Source organism: Uranotaenia lowii, chromosome 3, assembly GCF_029784155.1.
Source record: "Uranotaenia lowii strain MFRU-FL chromosome 3, ASM2978415v1, whole genome shotgun sequence".
Taxonomy (NCBI): domain Eukaryota; kingdom Metazoa; phylum Arthropoda; class Insecta; order Diptera; family Culicidae; genus Uranotaenia; species Uranotaenia lowii.
This window is the reverse complement of record NC_073693.1, coordinates 345,455,864-345,473,147: the sequence shown is the minus strand read 5'-3', so window position 1 is coordinate 345,473,147 and position 17,284 is coordinate 345,455,864. Positions and strand designations below refer to the sequence as shown.

The 17,284-nt window shown below is 34.6% G+C and overlaps 1 protein-coding gene across 3 annotated transcripts in view; it reads right to left on the bottom strand.

Moving 5' to 3' along the window:
• Positions 1–17,284, bottom strand: part of LOC129751947 (UDP-glucosyltransferase 2) — a 184,376-nt gene that overhangs the window by 75,275 nt on the left and 91,817 nt on the right. For all 3 annotated transcript variants that reach the window (XM_055747739.1, XM_055747737.1, XM_055747738.1), the window contains one exon: positions 7,071–7,351. In XM_055747739.1, coding sequence (XP_055603714.1) covers positions 7,071–7,219 — 149 coding nt within the window. In that variant the 5' untranslated portion in view covers positions 7,220–7,351. The remainder of the gene's footprint in view (positions 1–7,070; positions 7,352–17,284) is intronic.

Genomic DNA, 17,284 nt, shown 5'->3' with positions numbered 1-17,284 from the left:
GCTCTCGATCGGCACACGGATGGGCAAAGAGCAGAGTGCTTCGGGCCAAACCAAACGGAGCCAAGACTTCAAGTCGTTGGAGGAGAGAACACTGGTCTCTAGCAGCGGTCTCGAACAGAGTCGTGGTAATCAGGCGAGCCTCGAGTTACGAGTAAAGGCCGGATCTCGAGACGTTTTGACTTGGAACCGAGTAAGCCTATGAGCACAGAAGTACGGACTTGGTTTTTCATCACGGGTACAGCCTTTGTTGCAGGTTCGGATGGGAATTATAACCAGAAGCCCCAGGTGGACTTTATGGCGTAGGGGTACATAGTATCTATAGTCGACCAATTGTACCCATGGATCCAGAGTAGCATACTGGCTCGCCGTGCCTTGGAATGCAATCTGTAAAAACGATTTATTACCTGAGTGATACACTACTAAAAAAAATCTCTGCCAAGTCATCTGAGTAGTCGCGTTAAGTTCCGCGCTGCTGAGGATAAGCTGCTCTCGATTGGCACACGACGGGCATGAAGGTGGCAAACCTCGAATTTTGGGGATAAGAGGTCTGGCTTCGAGTCGTTAGAGGAAAGGTCAGGCCTCGAGTCTTCAGGAGGATAGGTTTGTGTGGTCAACCCCGAGTCTTTACGGCAAGAAGTCGGATCTCTAGTCGCAAGAGTAGAGATCAGGCCTTTTATCAACAAGAGTTTACCACGAGTCATTACAAGGAGAGGTCAGATCTCAAGTCGCTAGAGGAGAAATCGGGCCTTGAGTCATGCAGAGGAGAGGTATGTGTACGTCAACCTCTAGTCGATGCAAGGAGGTGTCTGATCTCGAGTCGTAAGAGGGCTTGCGTCGCAAAGAGGAGAGGGTCATGTGGGATCCTCGTGTCATTGCGAGGAAATGTCGGTTCTCAAGTCGTCAAAGCAGAGTTCAGACTTCAAGTCGTAATGCTGAAAGTGATCTCGTCTATGAGTATCGCATCGTACTAGTGCGAAAGGACTTCCCACTTTTGGAGGATAGGAAGTATACACGGAGTATATTACGAGTTTTTTCATTCAACCTATGGACTCAGTGTAGCAAACTGGTAGGCGCGTTGGCTCTCCGTGCCTTTGAATACAATCCGTAAAACTGGATTACCAACTAAAAAAACAGAGGCTCTTCGAAGTAGTTCCACCTTCTCGTAGTGCAGAGCTGAAACGAGTCTGCATCACCTCCCTCCCCCCTCTAATTAAAACCCTTGCAATAGACATGGAATACGAATATAGATTACTATTGGAAACCGACTCCATTTTAGCCAAAGTGGGCTGTTGACTGGGTCGAGATACCAGATACCATCCCAGTGCATTAGATCGTGCTGATGAACTTCGAACATCAGTCCCGAACGTCTGCCTGTGGGACACACCTCGCAGTACCTATTCCAGTCCTGACTGCGCTAAGCAAGTCATTGGCGCAGTGGACCGTATAATTACTTTGCGACTCGTGGTTTCTAACATGACATTGAAACTTTACAAAAACAAAAACGTGGAAGGATGAGTTGAATGCGGAGAAGGAGGATTGTCCTAATCCGTTTGGACATGAGCGGGCTAAGGCGCTCGCCGGTTAGGTATCACACAAAAAAAATCTGAGTTTTACATTTGATGTAAAATTTAATTTCATGTAAAAATTAGTCAGATCTGTTGTATATTATAACGCAGCCCTGAAAAAAACCATGCGTTTCCTCATTCGGGTCAACTTGTTGTAATTTTACATGACTTTTGCTTGAAACGATGTATGGAATCAGAAACGTTGCTGTCGCGCACAGGGTGTGTCTTATTGTTTGCCAATTTTAATTAATATAAAAAAGTGAAATCCTTTTAACAACTTTCACCAAAAACAAATTATGTTTTATTGTTTATTGCAAAAAAAAACACTTTAAAAATAGTATATTACTTGATAGAATTTAGTAGACTTTATTGGAGAAGTGATATTTTGTTCTAAGCAACAGTTCACCTCTTGTCTTTGATTCTTTTTTTTTTTTTAAATATAGTAATAACTCTTACCGATCACATTGATATGAAATCTAACAATTAAAAATAAATGGCAACAAAAAGTAAACAAACTTTTGGTTAAAATAAATATTGCACAAAAAGGTCAGCAATATTCTCAATTTGTTGTTACAAAAGATTCAGCACAATAAAGCTCTTTTCTCTATACTCTTCAATTTAAGTATAAACTTGTGAATTCAAAAAAATCAGGTTCTTGGATTTATAAACAAATGAATCGTTTTGAATTGTTCAATATTTATACAACAAATTACAAGCTTCACTACCCCTTCCTCACTTTCCATCATTTTGCAAAGGACATTTCAATGTGCAACGAACAAATAACAAGTATTATTAATCAAAAAACATTCAAGATAAACTTAGTGTTAGCTATTTTGAATAGTAATGAAATGTTTTTTTTTTTCAAAATCATCCATCCAAAAAGTATTAACGAAACTAAAAGAAAATTCAGATACACCCTGTAGCAGGATCATTTCACAAACAAACACCGAACGGCCGACCGGTAAGCAGCAAGTTCGATTTGATGCGCGAAGAAAATGCTGTTTCAAATCTGGAGCTCGTGGATTTCAAGTAATCATAAACATTATGAACATCTTTTAGACCATTGACAAGAATTTGATAAAATAATGATTTAAAAACTAAAGTCTGCTTCATTTAATATTGGAACACAAACAATTGCGTGTAGTTCAGTCATTTATTAGCGAATTCATAATTTGTTTTTCATACAAATGTAGCATTTTCTTTACTCTTTCATAAAAAAAATTAAAAAAAATTATTCATTGCTGTTTCGAAGAAATTCTCGTACTTTCCCCGTAATACGGCACATTAGGCGGCGCACACCCTTTTCGTCCACCGTTTTGGCGATTTGATTCCACCAGTTCTTCATTTGAGTCATGTTCCTAACAAGTTTTCCCTTTGCCTTAAGCCTCCGCTTCGTGATTGCCCAGTATTTCTCTATCGACCGGAACTGGGGGCAGTTTGGGGGGTTTAGGTCCTTCGGTATTACGCTGACCCCGTTCGTTGCGTACCATTCCATAACCGTTTTGCTGTAATGGCAGCTTGCGAGGTCCGGCCAAAACATTACTGGACGGTCGTGGGCACGAATAAACGGCAGAATCCGTTTCTGTAGGCACTCTTTTTTGTAGACTTCTGATGTCATTGTCTTGTCAGTGAGAAAGACTTTGGTTTTCTGTCCACAACTGCATATCCCCTGCCAAATCATGTACTTGCGGGCGAATTCATCCGCAAACACGAACTTAAATTTTGCAGGTACATCCCCCCGAGCCGTCGCCAAATAAAATTTTTGACCTGGGATTTGCCCAAAGTCCGCCTTCACGTAGGTCTCATCGTCCATCAGAATACATCCGTCGAACTTGGTCAGCACTTGGTCGTACAGCTTTCGAGCACGGATTCTGGCCACATTGTTCTGCTTCAGCGTCCGATTTGGCTGTTTGCTGGCTTGGAATGACCTTATTCCTTCCCGGAGACGAATTCGTCGCACCGTACTGTGAGCGGCCTGGAACTTATTGGCCAAATCGCGGTCTGAAAGATTGGGATTCCTCTTGACGGCCTTGATGACTTTCCCACGCAGTTTCCGGTCGAAAGTTCCACTCCGACGCTTCGAATGCGGCTTCCGAGCCGTCGTCAATGTTTCCTTGTACTGCTTGATAACACGCCATACGGTATTTCTGGGCTTTTTAAGCTTTTTAGCTAGCTTCGATGCTGACAACAATGGATTTTCAAGAAAACTGTGCACAATTTGATCTCTCCGTTCGGCTTCCATGGCGGTTGTTTACAAAATGCTATCGTTTGGTGTTATGACATAAATACATGGTGAAAGGTAATGAATTTTCCGACACGTGGGTGAAAAAAGTTTCCAAATCCGTCCACTAGGAGCGCCACAATGAGCAAAAGAATTTGTTCCAATATTAAATGAAGCAGACTTTAAAAAGAGATAATGAGCCGGTACGGTTTCATTGAAATGGTCATGTAAATTCACAATAGCATTTTTTTCGTTTCGGGAATTTACATTACGTCGTAAGTCATGTAAATTTAGTAGAAATAACTTGTTCCATTTATTTGCACGTTATAACATGTAATTATTTTATACTGTGTACCGGTGAGCAGCAAGTTCGTTTTGATGCGCGAAGAAAATGCTGTTACAAATCTGGAGATCGGGGATTCCAAGTAATCATAAACATTATGAAAATCTTTTTAACCATTGTCATGCTTTGTTATTAAGCTGATGGCAAGAATTTCATCATTCAAAAACTAAAAATCATTCACAAACTAAAAAGGGATAATGAGCCGGTACGGTTTCATTGATATGGTCATGTAAATTCAGAATAGCATTTTTTTTTTCTTTTCGGGAATTTACATTACATCATAAATCATGAAAATTTAGTAAAAATAACTTGTTCCAATTATTTGCAGGTTAAAACATGTAAAAATTTAACACTGTGTAACCTGCAGAGAGACGGTAGTGGTAAACGCCGGAGAGAGGGACGACCCCTTCGTCACGGTCCAGCAGACAGTCGAGGAACTCCTAAGCTCTCTTGAGACTTCTGTTGAACAAACAGTGGCTATGGCGGGAGTTCAGGACTTGATGGAATGCTTTAGAAAGAACCCTAACATCCACAAAGAGGTCCAGGAGGAACTCGTCATCGCAATGACACTTTTCGTCACGGCGAACCTGTGCAAAACCTAAGCAAAATTTTCCGGCACCGGCAAGAGGAAAAGAGGATTTCCAGGGAAGTCGAGACCTGGAGCCCCGAAGAAACCTAGCCCGGGATCCTAAGGTCCGGCAGGATCCGAGCGAAAGTGAAGAGGAAGGCCAAGTTCCTGAAGCGCCAACTGCAAAATGATGCATGATGCATGAGATCAATAACCGTTTTTTCTCTCCTTTTTTTTTGTTTCCTTTTCTGTCAACTCTGAAAAGTCTTTTTGACACGCTTAGATAATAATGATCCATCGTCATTCTGGAAACACTTTAATCGAAGAAAACGGAACGCATCTATTCCTGCAGACATGAGGTTTAATGGAGTCACTGCCTCTAACTCAACTGAATCGGCTAATATGTTCGCTGATTTCTTCCAAAGTGTATATTGTCCAGCTAGTACCGACTCTGACAGCAACTACATCGCCTCTATTCAATCGTACGATATCAACTTATCTTTACCGTGCTTCACTGAGCAGGATATCTACGAACAATTGTCTTCGCTTGACCCAACTAAAGGTTCTGGTCCAGATCGCATACCCACCGCTTTTTTAAAACTTTGCGCAGCACCTTTAGCTGCCCCGATTTGTAGTTTAATAAACCGGTCACTATCGGAAAGATCGTTTCCCAGAGCATGGAAAGTTGCGTCCATCTCACCGATTCACAAATCAGGAAATATCAACTGCGTAGATAATTACCGACCTATATCAATCTTGAACTCAATATCTAAGATTTGTGAAGTCCTAATGCATGAACGAATATATGCCGCTGCAAAACCTTTTATATCTGAGGCTCAACATGGTTTTATGAAGCGAAGATCAACCGTAACCAATCTGATGTGCTCTGTAAGCTCTTTGAGTAACAGCATGGAGAAAGGTTTTCAAGTGGACTCTGTTTATATAGACTTCGCAAAAGCGTTTGACCGTGTCCCGCACAAAATACTTGTAGCTAAGCTGGATCAACTAGGTTTTCCTGAATGGGCGCTTGAATGGATTGAGTCATATCTCACGGACCGGCGTGCCTTCACGAAAATTAAAAACTCGCGCTCGGAAACGTTTGCCATCCCATCTGGAGTTCCTCAGGGGAGTCACCTTGGACCGCTGCTCTTCATAATCTTTGTGAACGACCTGTGCGCTACTCTTCAATCCGACACTCTGTTATATGCCGACGATCTGAAGATTTCTAGAAAGATTCACAGCACTGTAGACTGTCTCGCCCTGCAAGCGGACATCGCTACATTAGAGAGCTGGTGTCAGATGAACGGAATGCAAGCAAATGCGAAAAAGTGCAAGATCATTAATTTTACTCTATCAAGAAATGTTATAAATTTTGACTGTCAGCTATCCGGCCTCTGTTTGGAAAATACAAAATCTATTCTTGATCTAGGGATTAAAATCGACAACAGGCTCACTTTCGCCGAGCACATAGCGCTAACCGTGGCAAAGGGATTTGCAGCACTTGGGTTTCTTCGCCGAAACACAAGAGATTTTGACGACATATATGCACTGAAAGCCATCTACTGCTCGTCCGTTCGTAGTATCATGGAGTATAGTGTCCAGGTGTGGGCTCCCTCTCAGAGCACTCAATGCTTCCGCCTCGAACGAGTTCAACGTAGCTTCGTAAGATACGCTCTCCGGCATCTTCCCTGGAATGACCCGCTCCGGCTCCCGCCTTATGAGCAAAGGTGTGCTCTGATAGGCCTAACTACACTAGAAAAGCGTCGTATTGAACTGCAGCAAGCCTTCATTTTTGATACCTTAACCCACCGTGTTGACTCCGCATACATACTGCAACGTGTCAATATATACGTTTCCACGAGGACACTTCGGCGACGTCAGTTCCTATGGATACCCTATCACCGTACTGTATATGGTCGGAACCATCCAATTGATAAATGTTGTGAAAGTTTTAACTCAGTGAGTCATTTGTTTGATTTTAATATGTGTAAACGTAGGTTTAAATTAGCTTTAAGCAGAGTTTCTTAGGCTTAAGCAACTAGTCTGTACGGTTACACAACCAAAGACGTAAATCTATATACATTCAATAGAAAGTAGATTTTACTCAGAGTATATTATTTTAATCTATTCATTTCTGTTATTCATCTGTATCCTACAATGGGTTATGTGATAATATGTTTTATTAAGTTTCTTTCAGACATATGCAATGCTTTCGCACTGGGAAGAAAATACCAGCGATGAGAAAGCTTGTTAGTGCCGGTCCGGCGTAGAATCTTATGCCGAAAATTCCACCTTCAAGGAAGCATAGACTGATTTGTGGGTGTAGTTGTTGTATCGTTCATTACTATCCAGCTTTAGCCATTATGCACTTACCGTGGTATCAGCCCCTTGGCCAGCTCCCAGAACGGGATCTTGTGTGACTTGGTGCCGCCCATGGTGACCATCAGGATGTCGGCGGCCGTACAGAAGGTCACCGACAGGGCAGCGAGCAGCCCCCCGAGGGCCCACGACGGTATCCGCATGGCGCTGCCCGGTTCCGGTTCCGGCGCTGGTCCCGACTAGCAATCGTGATGCCGTGCGCGAAATGCCTGTACGGCGCGGCGGCAGATGGGGCCGGAAACCTTTTGGGACCCAATCGGTTTTCGCGGTTTAGTCTGAAATTTGAAGTGAACGGAATCATATTTATTAGTCAAGAATTTGGCTGAAAAATTATTTCATGAATTAAGAATGTTTGATCTTTTAGAAGAACTTTCCTCTAAATTTAAGGATTATTTTAAGGAGTTCGGAGGCAAAAAAACACTGTGCTTTGAATCATACCGTTAATTTTCAGATTTGTAATTAACGTCATGGCACCTGTTTATTCTTCAATGAGATGTTAAACCTTTCAGTTTTTTTTTTCAATCATATCGTTCTTAAAGCACTCTCGCTTGATTTAATGCAAAACGCTTTTGCCTCCTCTTGAGTAGCGCAAATTTTCTTACTAAGGTCATCTACCAACCAAACCAATTCATATTAAGCTGACCACAAAATCGGAACAGGTTTAAACTGATTTTGCTGACTTGTTGTCTCCACCATTTAACTACACCCAAAAATTATCCCGCCATGTGATGCATGAAAATGCAAAAGAAATTAACGAAAGCTAGCCGGTTGTTTATACTTATGGGTTTTTTTAGTCTCGTTGTTGATCGCGCTGTTTTGTTATGGTGTAGTATTTTGTTGTTTTGACTCAGATTTTTCTCTTTGTTTCTCTCGATTTATTACGGTTTTGTGGAGCTGTTTTTTTTTTCTTTTCCCCGATCTGGAAACTGAACCGTACCCAAATGGATACCTACGTTGGCCATTGCCATTGCCGAATGTGTGTGCGATTTGTCCGAGTAATGGCGCAGAAAATGACTTTTTCATTGCTGTTTCCGGTGATGGTGCTGGCTGGGATTGGCGATTCACTCTCACACGCACTTGATGTGTGTTTGCTAAAAGTGATTTTGGGGGCAGCCGAAACTATTTATTTTCCGCCGAGTTCAACAGCGTCTGAAATTGCACATTTTTGAAATTCAAGGAGATCTGCTCTTTAGAGGCTTGTTGAACTTAATCACAATAAAATACAAATACAAATACAATACATCAATTATTAATTTGACATCAATAATGGAACAATCGGATACTAGAAAGAGTTGATATGGAATTAGTCATAGACTTCCGTAGTTGATAAGTTGAAATGGAAATCAAAACAAACGTCAATTGTAACTTTTAAAAAATTGTCTAACGTTGCAATAATGAACAGATACAAATGCAGCCTGATTGAAACGACCTCTGAAAAGTTACAGTGTCTTCTTACATGGCGACCGTAAAATTTAGTTTTAACAAGTTTTCAACGGTCGATTATGCCAATCTTATAATGAGCTTCAAGCTGTTTTTTCCAGATATGGCTCAATCCGGCTCCTATGGGATTCTAATCTCGAGAACATCACTCTTCTGGAACAAGATATTTTCTACGAGTGGATTAAAAAACCCACCTATTTAAGGTTTTTCGAACTGAAACGTAATTTTACGAATGTACTTAAATTACTGCATTTTGCAGCATGCACTCGATCCGTAGTTACCGCAACACATTTCCTCGTCTGACAGAAAAATGTTAAATGTCTTTGGGTTACTGCAATTCACAGTCAAAGTGCATCCATATTGAAAAAGAAATGAAAAACAATCGCATTTATGATTTTTATCTGCAAGCTTATCCAGCCAATATGCGCTCTGGTTGACCCGGACAGAGTAGAAATTTTTCTGGACGTTATCTCATCTCTAATCCATTCCGGCGAATTGTCCTTCAGTTGTGATTTATTCTTCAAATTCAACGTGACTTTCCGCTAACAAGCTTACTACTTCCCTGGTTTCCAGAAACCCGCGCCGGATGTTTTTCCTTAATGGCTTCCTCGTCAAACAACCGCCGCGTGATGATGTTCTAAAGTTTTTTTTTTTGAATTGTTTTTGCCTTGCTGCTGCCCGTTTGTGTTTTGAAAGTTGTCCGGATTTGCCAGAGCAGAAGGTTGGAATGGAATAAAAGTTCCAAGCTCATGGAACCAGAAAAAGGGGAGGAAAGTTAAGTACCGGATTTGAACGAAAGTGGTACTTAAAAATCTGTTTCTCCTTCCCGGACTGACGACGTCGACGTCGATTCAGAGACGTCAAAGGTCGGGGATAGTTTTTTTTCTCTCTCGCCCGATGAATGACGACTTTGATTCGAAACCTGGTGGAACGGATTAATTAAAACTGGACTAGCTCTCGTTAGCAAGCCGTCTCTGTCTGTCAGGGTCAATCGTCCTTTTGCTGATCCTGTCATAACGGCAGGATAACAATGAAAAAAGACGTGGGGCAGATCGCTGAATCCTGGTTGACGGTCGATGTTAATTGATGCAACGTGCAACCCCACAAAGCCGATTGTGAATGGTTGATTGCGGGATGCCAATTGTTAGTAAACGATTAACGTGAACTATGGAAATTTAATTACGCAACTTTTGTCCAAAAATGGAATCAAATAATTAAAGTGTCGTAGCCACGAATAGAAATATCAATTTCTTGAAATTCAAACTTTAGGATCTGATTAGAATGGAATTAGAAATCTCAAACACTGGAAATCCTGGAATTTCCGATTTCACGCATCAAACCATTATGCAATTTTCGGGGCACACTCTCTGATGTCTGAGTCATGTGAGGTGACATTGAACTTGTCAGTCTTTTCTCGTCAATGGCAACGAGATTGAATTTGTGTGGATTGTTTTTGGCGCTTCGTTTTCCATTTTTGGCACTACAAGGCTCAAATCCTGTGAGGTTCGTCATAGTCTATGCATCCCACTGAAAAAGCTGAGCTGAGTCGCTTTTTTTTGGCTAGATTCACGTACAAAAACGCATTCCGTTAGATGTGAAATGTGTCACTGTTGCGGCAAAACAGCAACAACCGGCGGAGCAGAAGAACCGGTTCGACACTTCGGACCCGCGCTTTAGTTGCAACTTTCGGTCCGTCGTTGGGGTCATCCTATCCGCGTCTAGAGCTAGTTCATGCCAAAATCAGCTGTTGCCGAATTCTGCTCCGGTTTCGAGGGCTTACTGAATGAATTGAGTCGAGTCCGGTTCGACAACCCGCATTTGAACGGCTGCTAGGTTGTGGCTCCGAAAATCGGTTTTCCACGAAGCGACATTGATACATTGTATTGCTGATTTATTGTCGACTGACTAGGAAAATTTCCCAAAAACGATCGTGAAACTCGATGGAAAAATTTATGACGGCCGCCATGAGAAAAGTGTGTAAAACTATCTCAATGAAAAAGTTTTCATCACTTTTAATATTTTTGCCATTTTTAAGATTTTATTTTTTTTTAAATTTTAATATTTTAAAATTTTTTTAATTTTAATTTTTTTTTAATTGTTAAATTCAAAAAAATATCGATTCTTTAATTTTTTTTTTTAATTTTTGAAATTTTAAAACTTTTAAAGTTATTAAACTTTTAAAAATTTTAAAATTTTTAAAAAATTTTCAAATTGTTTAAGCTTGTGAAATTTTGAAATTTTTGAAATTTTTAAAAATTTTGCAATTTTTTGAAAATTTTGAAATTTTTAAAAAAATTTTCATTGTTAAAGTTTTAAAAATTTTAAAAATTTTTTAAATTTATCTCATTGTTAAACTTTTTTAAAACTTGTGAAATTTTCAAAATTTTTAAAATTTTTGAAATTTTTAATATTTTCATATAACAAAAATGACGAAAATGACAAAAATGACAAAAATGACAAAAATGACAAAAATGACAAAAATGACAAAAATGACAAAAATGACAGAAATGACAAAAATGACAAAAATGACAAAAATGACAAAAATGACAAAAATGACAAAAATGACAAAAATGACAAAAATGACAAAAATGACAAAAATGACAAAAATGACAAAAATGACAAAAATGACAAAAATGACAAAAATGACAAAAATGACAAAAATGACAAAAATGACAAAAATGACAAAAATAACAAAAATAACAAAAATGACAAAAATGACAAAAATGACAAAAATGACAAAAATGACAAAAATGACAAAAATGACAAAAATGACAAAAATGACAAAAATGACAAAAATGACAAAAATGACAAAAATGACAAAAATGACAAAAATGACAAAAATGACAAAAATGACAAAAATGACAAAAATGACAAAAATGACAAAAATGACAAAAATGACAAAAATGACAAAAATGACAAAAATGACAAAAATGACAAAAATGACAAAAATGACAAAAATGACAAAAATGACAAAAATGACAAAAATGACAAAAATGACAAAAATGACAAAAATGACAAAAATGACAAAAATGACAAAAATGACAAAAATGACAAAAATGACAAAAATGACAAAAATGACAAAAATGACAAAAATGACAAAAATGACAAAAATGACAAAAATGACAAAAATGACAAAAATGACAAAAATGACAAAAATGACAAAAATGACAAAAATGACAAAAATGACAAAAATGACAAAAATGACAAAAATGACAAAAATGACAAAAATGACAAAAATGACAAAAATGACAAAAAATGACAAAAATGACAAAAATGACAAAAATGACAAAAATGACAAAAATGACAAAAATGACAAAAATGACAAAAATGACAAAAATGACAAAAATGACAAAAATGACAAAAATGACAAAAATGACAAAAATGACAAAAATGACAAAAATGACAAAAATGACAAAAATGACAAAAATGACAAAAATGACAAAAATGACAAAAATGACAAAAATGACAAAAATGACAAAAATGACAAAAATGACAAAAATGACAAAAATGACAAAAATGACAAAAATGACAAAAATGACAAAAATGACAAAAATGACAAAAATGACAAAAATGACAAAAATGACAAAAATGACAAAAATGACAAAAATGACAAAAATGACAAAAATGACAAAAATGACAAAAATGACGAAAATGACAAAAATGACAAAATGAAAAAAATGACAAAAATGACAAAAATTAATTTTTTTTAAATAAAATAATTATAAAAATTTTCAAATAAGGAAATAAAAAAAAATTCTAAAATTAAAAAAAAAATTCATAGAATTTCCAAATTTCAAAAGTTTAAAAAATTCAAAAAAACTTTAAAAATTTTAAAAATTTCAAAAATTTAAAAATCTCTTAAATTTAAAAAATTTCAAAAATTTCAAAAAATTCAAAAATTTTATAAATTTTAAAAATTTCAAAAATTTCAAAAATTTCAAAAATTTCAAAAATTTCAAAAATTTCAAAAATTTCAAAAATTTCAAAAATTTCAAAAATTTAAAAGTTTCATAAATTTTAAAATTTCTTAAGTTTCAAATTCTTCAAAAATTTAAAAAATTTCGAAACTTTAAAAATTCAAAAATTTCAAAAGATTTAAATTTTTTTTTTAATTTAAAAAATTTTGAAAATTTCACAAATTTCAAATATTCTAAATATATTTTAAATTTAAAATATTTCAAACATTTCAAATATTTCAAAAAATTCCAAAAATTCAAAAAATTTAAAAATTTAAAAAAAATTAAAAAATTTAAAAAAATTTAAAAATTTCAAACATTTTAAAAATTTCAAAATTTTAAAAATTTCAAAATTTCAAAATTTCAAAAATTTTAAAAATTTCAAAAATTTCAAAAATTTCAAAAATTTCAAAAATTTCAAAAACTTCAAAAATTTAAAAAATATCAAATATCAAATATTTCAAAACTTTCTAAAATTTCAAAAAAACTTCAACAATTTCAAAAAATTTCAAAATTTCAAAAATTTTGAAAATTTAAAAATTTAAAAATTTTATATATTTCAATAAATTCAAAAACTTCAAAAATTTCAAAAGTTCAAAAATATCAGGTATAAGTTATTAAAAGTTTAAAAAAAATTAAAATATTTCAAAAATTTCAATTATGTATATCAAAAATTTTATTTATTCTTAATATTTCAAAAAATTTAAAACTTATAAAAATTTCAAAAATTTTAAAAGTTTGAAAAATTTTGATTATTTTGTATTTCAACTATGAGAATGTAGGCCCCGTTCGTTTTTGGCAACATGCCCGAATATTTTGTGTTGCCAAAATCGAATGTTGCCAAAATCGAACGGTTTTTTTCTGACAATTTTTTCTTTTATTTTTACAAAATAACTATTTTTATTATCATAAATGTTAATAAATTTTAAGTCAATTTCCGACCAATTTATAATCTTTAGAATTTTTTTTTCATGTTTTTGATGCATTTTGCACTGTTTTTGTTTTGTTTAAAATCTTCGTTTTTTGTCATTTTTGCTGTTTTTGTCATTCTTCATCATTTTAAAGATGATTTTGTCATTTTTAGTCTTTTGCTTGTATTTGTTTTTGTTTTTTTTTTAATTTTTCATCTTTTTCTAACTTTTGTGTACTAAGTGATTTTAAAAAAAAAATTGTTTTTGTTGTTGTATTTTATCACCATTTCTGAACGTAAAAACGTTTTTTTGATGTTTTTCTAAATTATATTGGTCCTGTTATAGAGAAAACTAAAAGGTAATGCCGCTTCTAAAAACCGTTCGATTTTGGCACATGTGCCAAAATCGGATGTTGTCAAAATCGAATGTTGCCAAAATCGAATGTTGCCAAAAACGAACGGGGCCTGTATATTAAAAATTTAAAAAAATGTAAAAGAATTAAAGAATTTCAACAATTTCTCTGATTTTCAAAATTTTAAAAAATTCAAAAATTTCAAAAAATGAAATTTTTGAAATTTTTAAAAATTTTGTAATTTTTGAAATTTTTTAAAATTTTTGATATTTTTGAAATTTTTGAGTTTTTTGAAATTTTTGAAATTCTTGAAATTTTTGAAATTTTTAAAATTTTTGAAATTTTTGAAATTTTTGAAATTTTTGAAATTTTTGAAATTTTTGAAATTTTTGATATTTTTGATATTTTTGATATTTTTGATATTTTTGATATTTTTGATATTTTTGAAATTTTTGAAATTTTTGAAATTTTTTGAAATTTTTGAAATTTTTGAAATTTTTGAAATTTTTGAAATTTTTGAAATTTTTGAAATTTTTGAAATTTTTGAAATTTTGAAATTTTTGAAATTTTTGAAATTTTTGAAGTTTTTGAAATTATAGATATTTTCAAAATTTCTCAAATTTTTAAATTTTTAAAATTTTTGAAATATTACGTTATTTTTGAAATTTTTGAAATTTTTGAAAATTTTAAAATTTTGAATTTTTAAAAATTTTAAAATTTTTGAAATTTCATGAACTTTTGAATTTTTCCAAATTTTGGTAATATTAGAAATATTATTCAAGCTTTATAATTTTTTTTTAAATATTTGTCATTTTAGGAATATAATTTTTGAAATTTTTGAAATTTTATGAATTTTTTTATCAAATTTTGGTAATATTAGAAATATAATTCAACCTTTTTAAATTTTTTAAATTTTTGTTATTTCAGGAATATTTGAAATTTTTCAAATTATTGAAATGATTGAAATTATTAAAATTTTTGAATTCTATAAATTTTTTAAATTTTTAATTTTCTGAAAACTTTTATATTGTTTACAGCTGAGACATTTTAAAATTTTTGAATTTTTAATGATATTTTATTTAACTTTATGAAAGTTTTGAAATTATTTATATTTCATTTTTTTTAAATTATTTGAAATTTAATTTATTTTTGAAAATTTTTCTTGTTTCAAAATTTTTAGAATGGATAAATTAAAAAAAAAATTGTCATTTTTGTAATTTTTGTCATTTTTGTCATTTTTGTCATTTTTGTCATTTTTGTCATTTTTGTCATTTTTGTCATTTTTGTCATTTTTGTCATTTTTGTCATTTTTGTCATTTTTGACATTTTTGTCATTTTTGTCATTTTTGTCATTTTTGTCATTTTTGTCATTTTTGTCATTTTTGTCATTTTTGTCATTTTTGTCATTTTTGTCATTTTTGTCATTTTTGTCATTTTTGTCATCTTGGTCATTTTTGTCATTTTTGTCATTTTTGTCATTTTTGTCATTTTTGTCATTTTTTGTCATTTTTGTCATTTTTGTCATTTTTGTCATTTTTTGTCATTTTTGTCATTTTTGTCATTTTTGTCATTTTTGTCATTTTTGTCATTTTTGTCATTTTTGTCATTTTTGTCATTTTTGTCATTTTTGTCATTTTTGTCATTTTTGTCATTTTTGTCATTTTTGTCATTTTTGTCATTTTTGTCTTTTTGTCATTTTTGCCCTTTTTTTAATTTAAAGATTTTCTTGCCTTTGAGTTGAAAATTTTTGTCTTTTCATACTGTTAACTGTCTTATTTACAATATCATACTTAGATTTTTGTGAATAATTTTCGAACGTTAATTTCTCATATATTTCGAAAAATGTTAAAGATTCTTTCCATAATTCCTTACAACAATGAACGGAGTCATCTCGAAATTTCTGTATCTACCAGCAAAATGGAAATGACAGCACGGATGAAACTTGCCATACTTTTTTCAGTCATTATGATTTTTCTCGTCATTTATTCGGGAACAGAAATTTCAACCGAGGGTCAATCGAACGAGAAAACGACAAATGAAAAATTAATTGTTATCCTCAATCGGACCAGTTCCAGACATGCTTCACAATTTTCCGTTTTCCATTTCCACCCACATAATGAAAAGCTGGTAGCTGAAGCTCGAGCAGTTTTTTTGGTATTGTTTCGCGAACTTTTGCTGGAAGCTGTTTATTTCGAACTCTAATCCGCCTTCTCCTTCCCTACTCGTTTTTCACTCATTCAACTTCGCCCACATCATCCATAATAATAATAATAACGGTGGGTTATTTTCCGACCCATTGACGACCTTGATGATAGATTTTCTTGAAGCTGCACGCTCTCGGCGAGGTTCATTCAAGTTTTCACCTCCGACTTTTTTCCTCGCTCACCGTGACACAGGTCTAAATGTAAAAGTGCCGGGGACTCGGAATCAAATCACTCGATCAGACTTCCCATAACTTTGGCGAAGAATCGGAAATAATAAAAGTTTTTTTCTGCTGCCTCTCCACTCTTGATCACCTGGCGTGTGATTTGTGCCGGCTGAGCTAAGTAAAAGAGAAATTATACAATTTCATCGAATTACAGGCCCGATTAGTTCGCATTACGTGCCCCGGTCTCGATTTCCGAAAGCGCCTCGGGCCAAAACACAAAACGGCGGCTCGAGGCGCATTAATAAAAGTCTGTTTGTCTCTAGGGGGTCTCCACACAAGTTTGTCCCCAGCTTCACCCTCTGCCAGATGATGGTGGTGGTCGGTCATTTGGCGATGGCAATCATCCTCATAACCGATGAAGAAAACCAGCGTTTTGTCCGCCCTCCCCATCAATTGCTTTCAGGAAAACCTAACCACAACTAACAGAATAATCACTACAATGACCACTTGAGTTTTTGGATTTTTTTTTTCTATTTTATTTCTTGAAAGGAACTTCCAAGAGTGAAAGAGGGTGGTAAAGGAGTGCATTGGCAGCGATTTGGCCGCCCTCCACCAACAGACCCCACGATTATTGGAAGCCGGCCGGACCTCCTCCTGGTCTGTTGAACGTTGGCGTTTTGAGCCAACTTTAACGTCGTTGATCTCTTTCTATTATATTTCGCTTCTGTTTGAGTTTCTTTCCTTCTTTACTGTTCTTAGAGAAAATAACTGATAGTTGCCAATTGAGATTATTTCTGACCTGTCAGGCAAGTAACAAACAATCTTTCCTATTTAACTGAACTTCACTTTGACAACGAAAAAAAAAATTCAAAATGCTTTTAAGTGAATTAGCTGAATCGCTTGCGAACGTTTGACAATGGAACGGTTCCACTCAATCGGTAGCGAGCACGTGACTGCAAAACACTTTCGCTTTCAGCCCGCCCCTCACAAATCGAGTCCAAATCCCCTTCAGGCGTTTTTAAGTGAATGAATTCTTCGCTGGTCACCAGCAAGCAACAAACGAACATCGAAATAATACCTAGAAAGGTACGTTACGGTTATCGAACGAGATGACTTCTGTTGTTCGCTGCGCGTTAGTTGCTTCGCTCTAAGTTTGTTTGATTTACTACCCCGCAATTTTC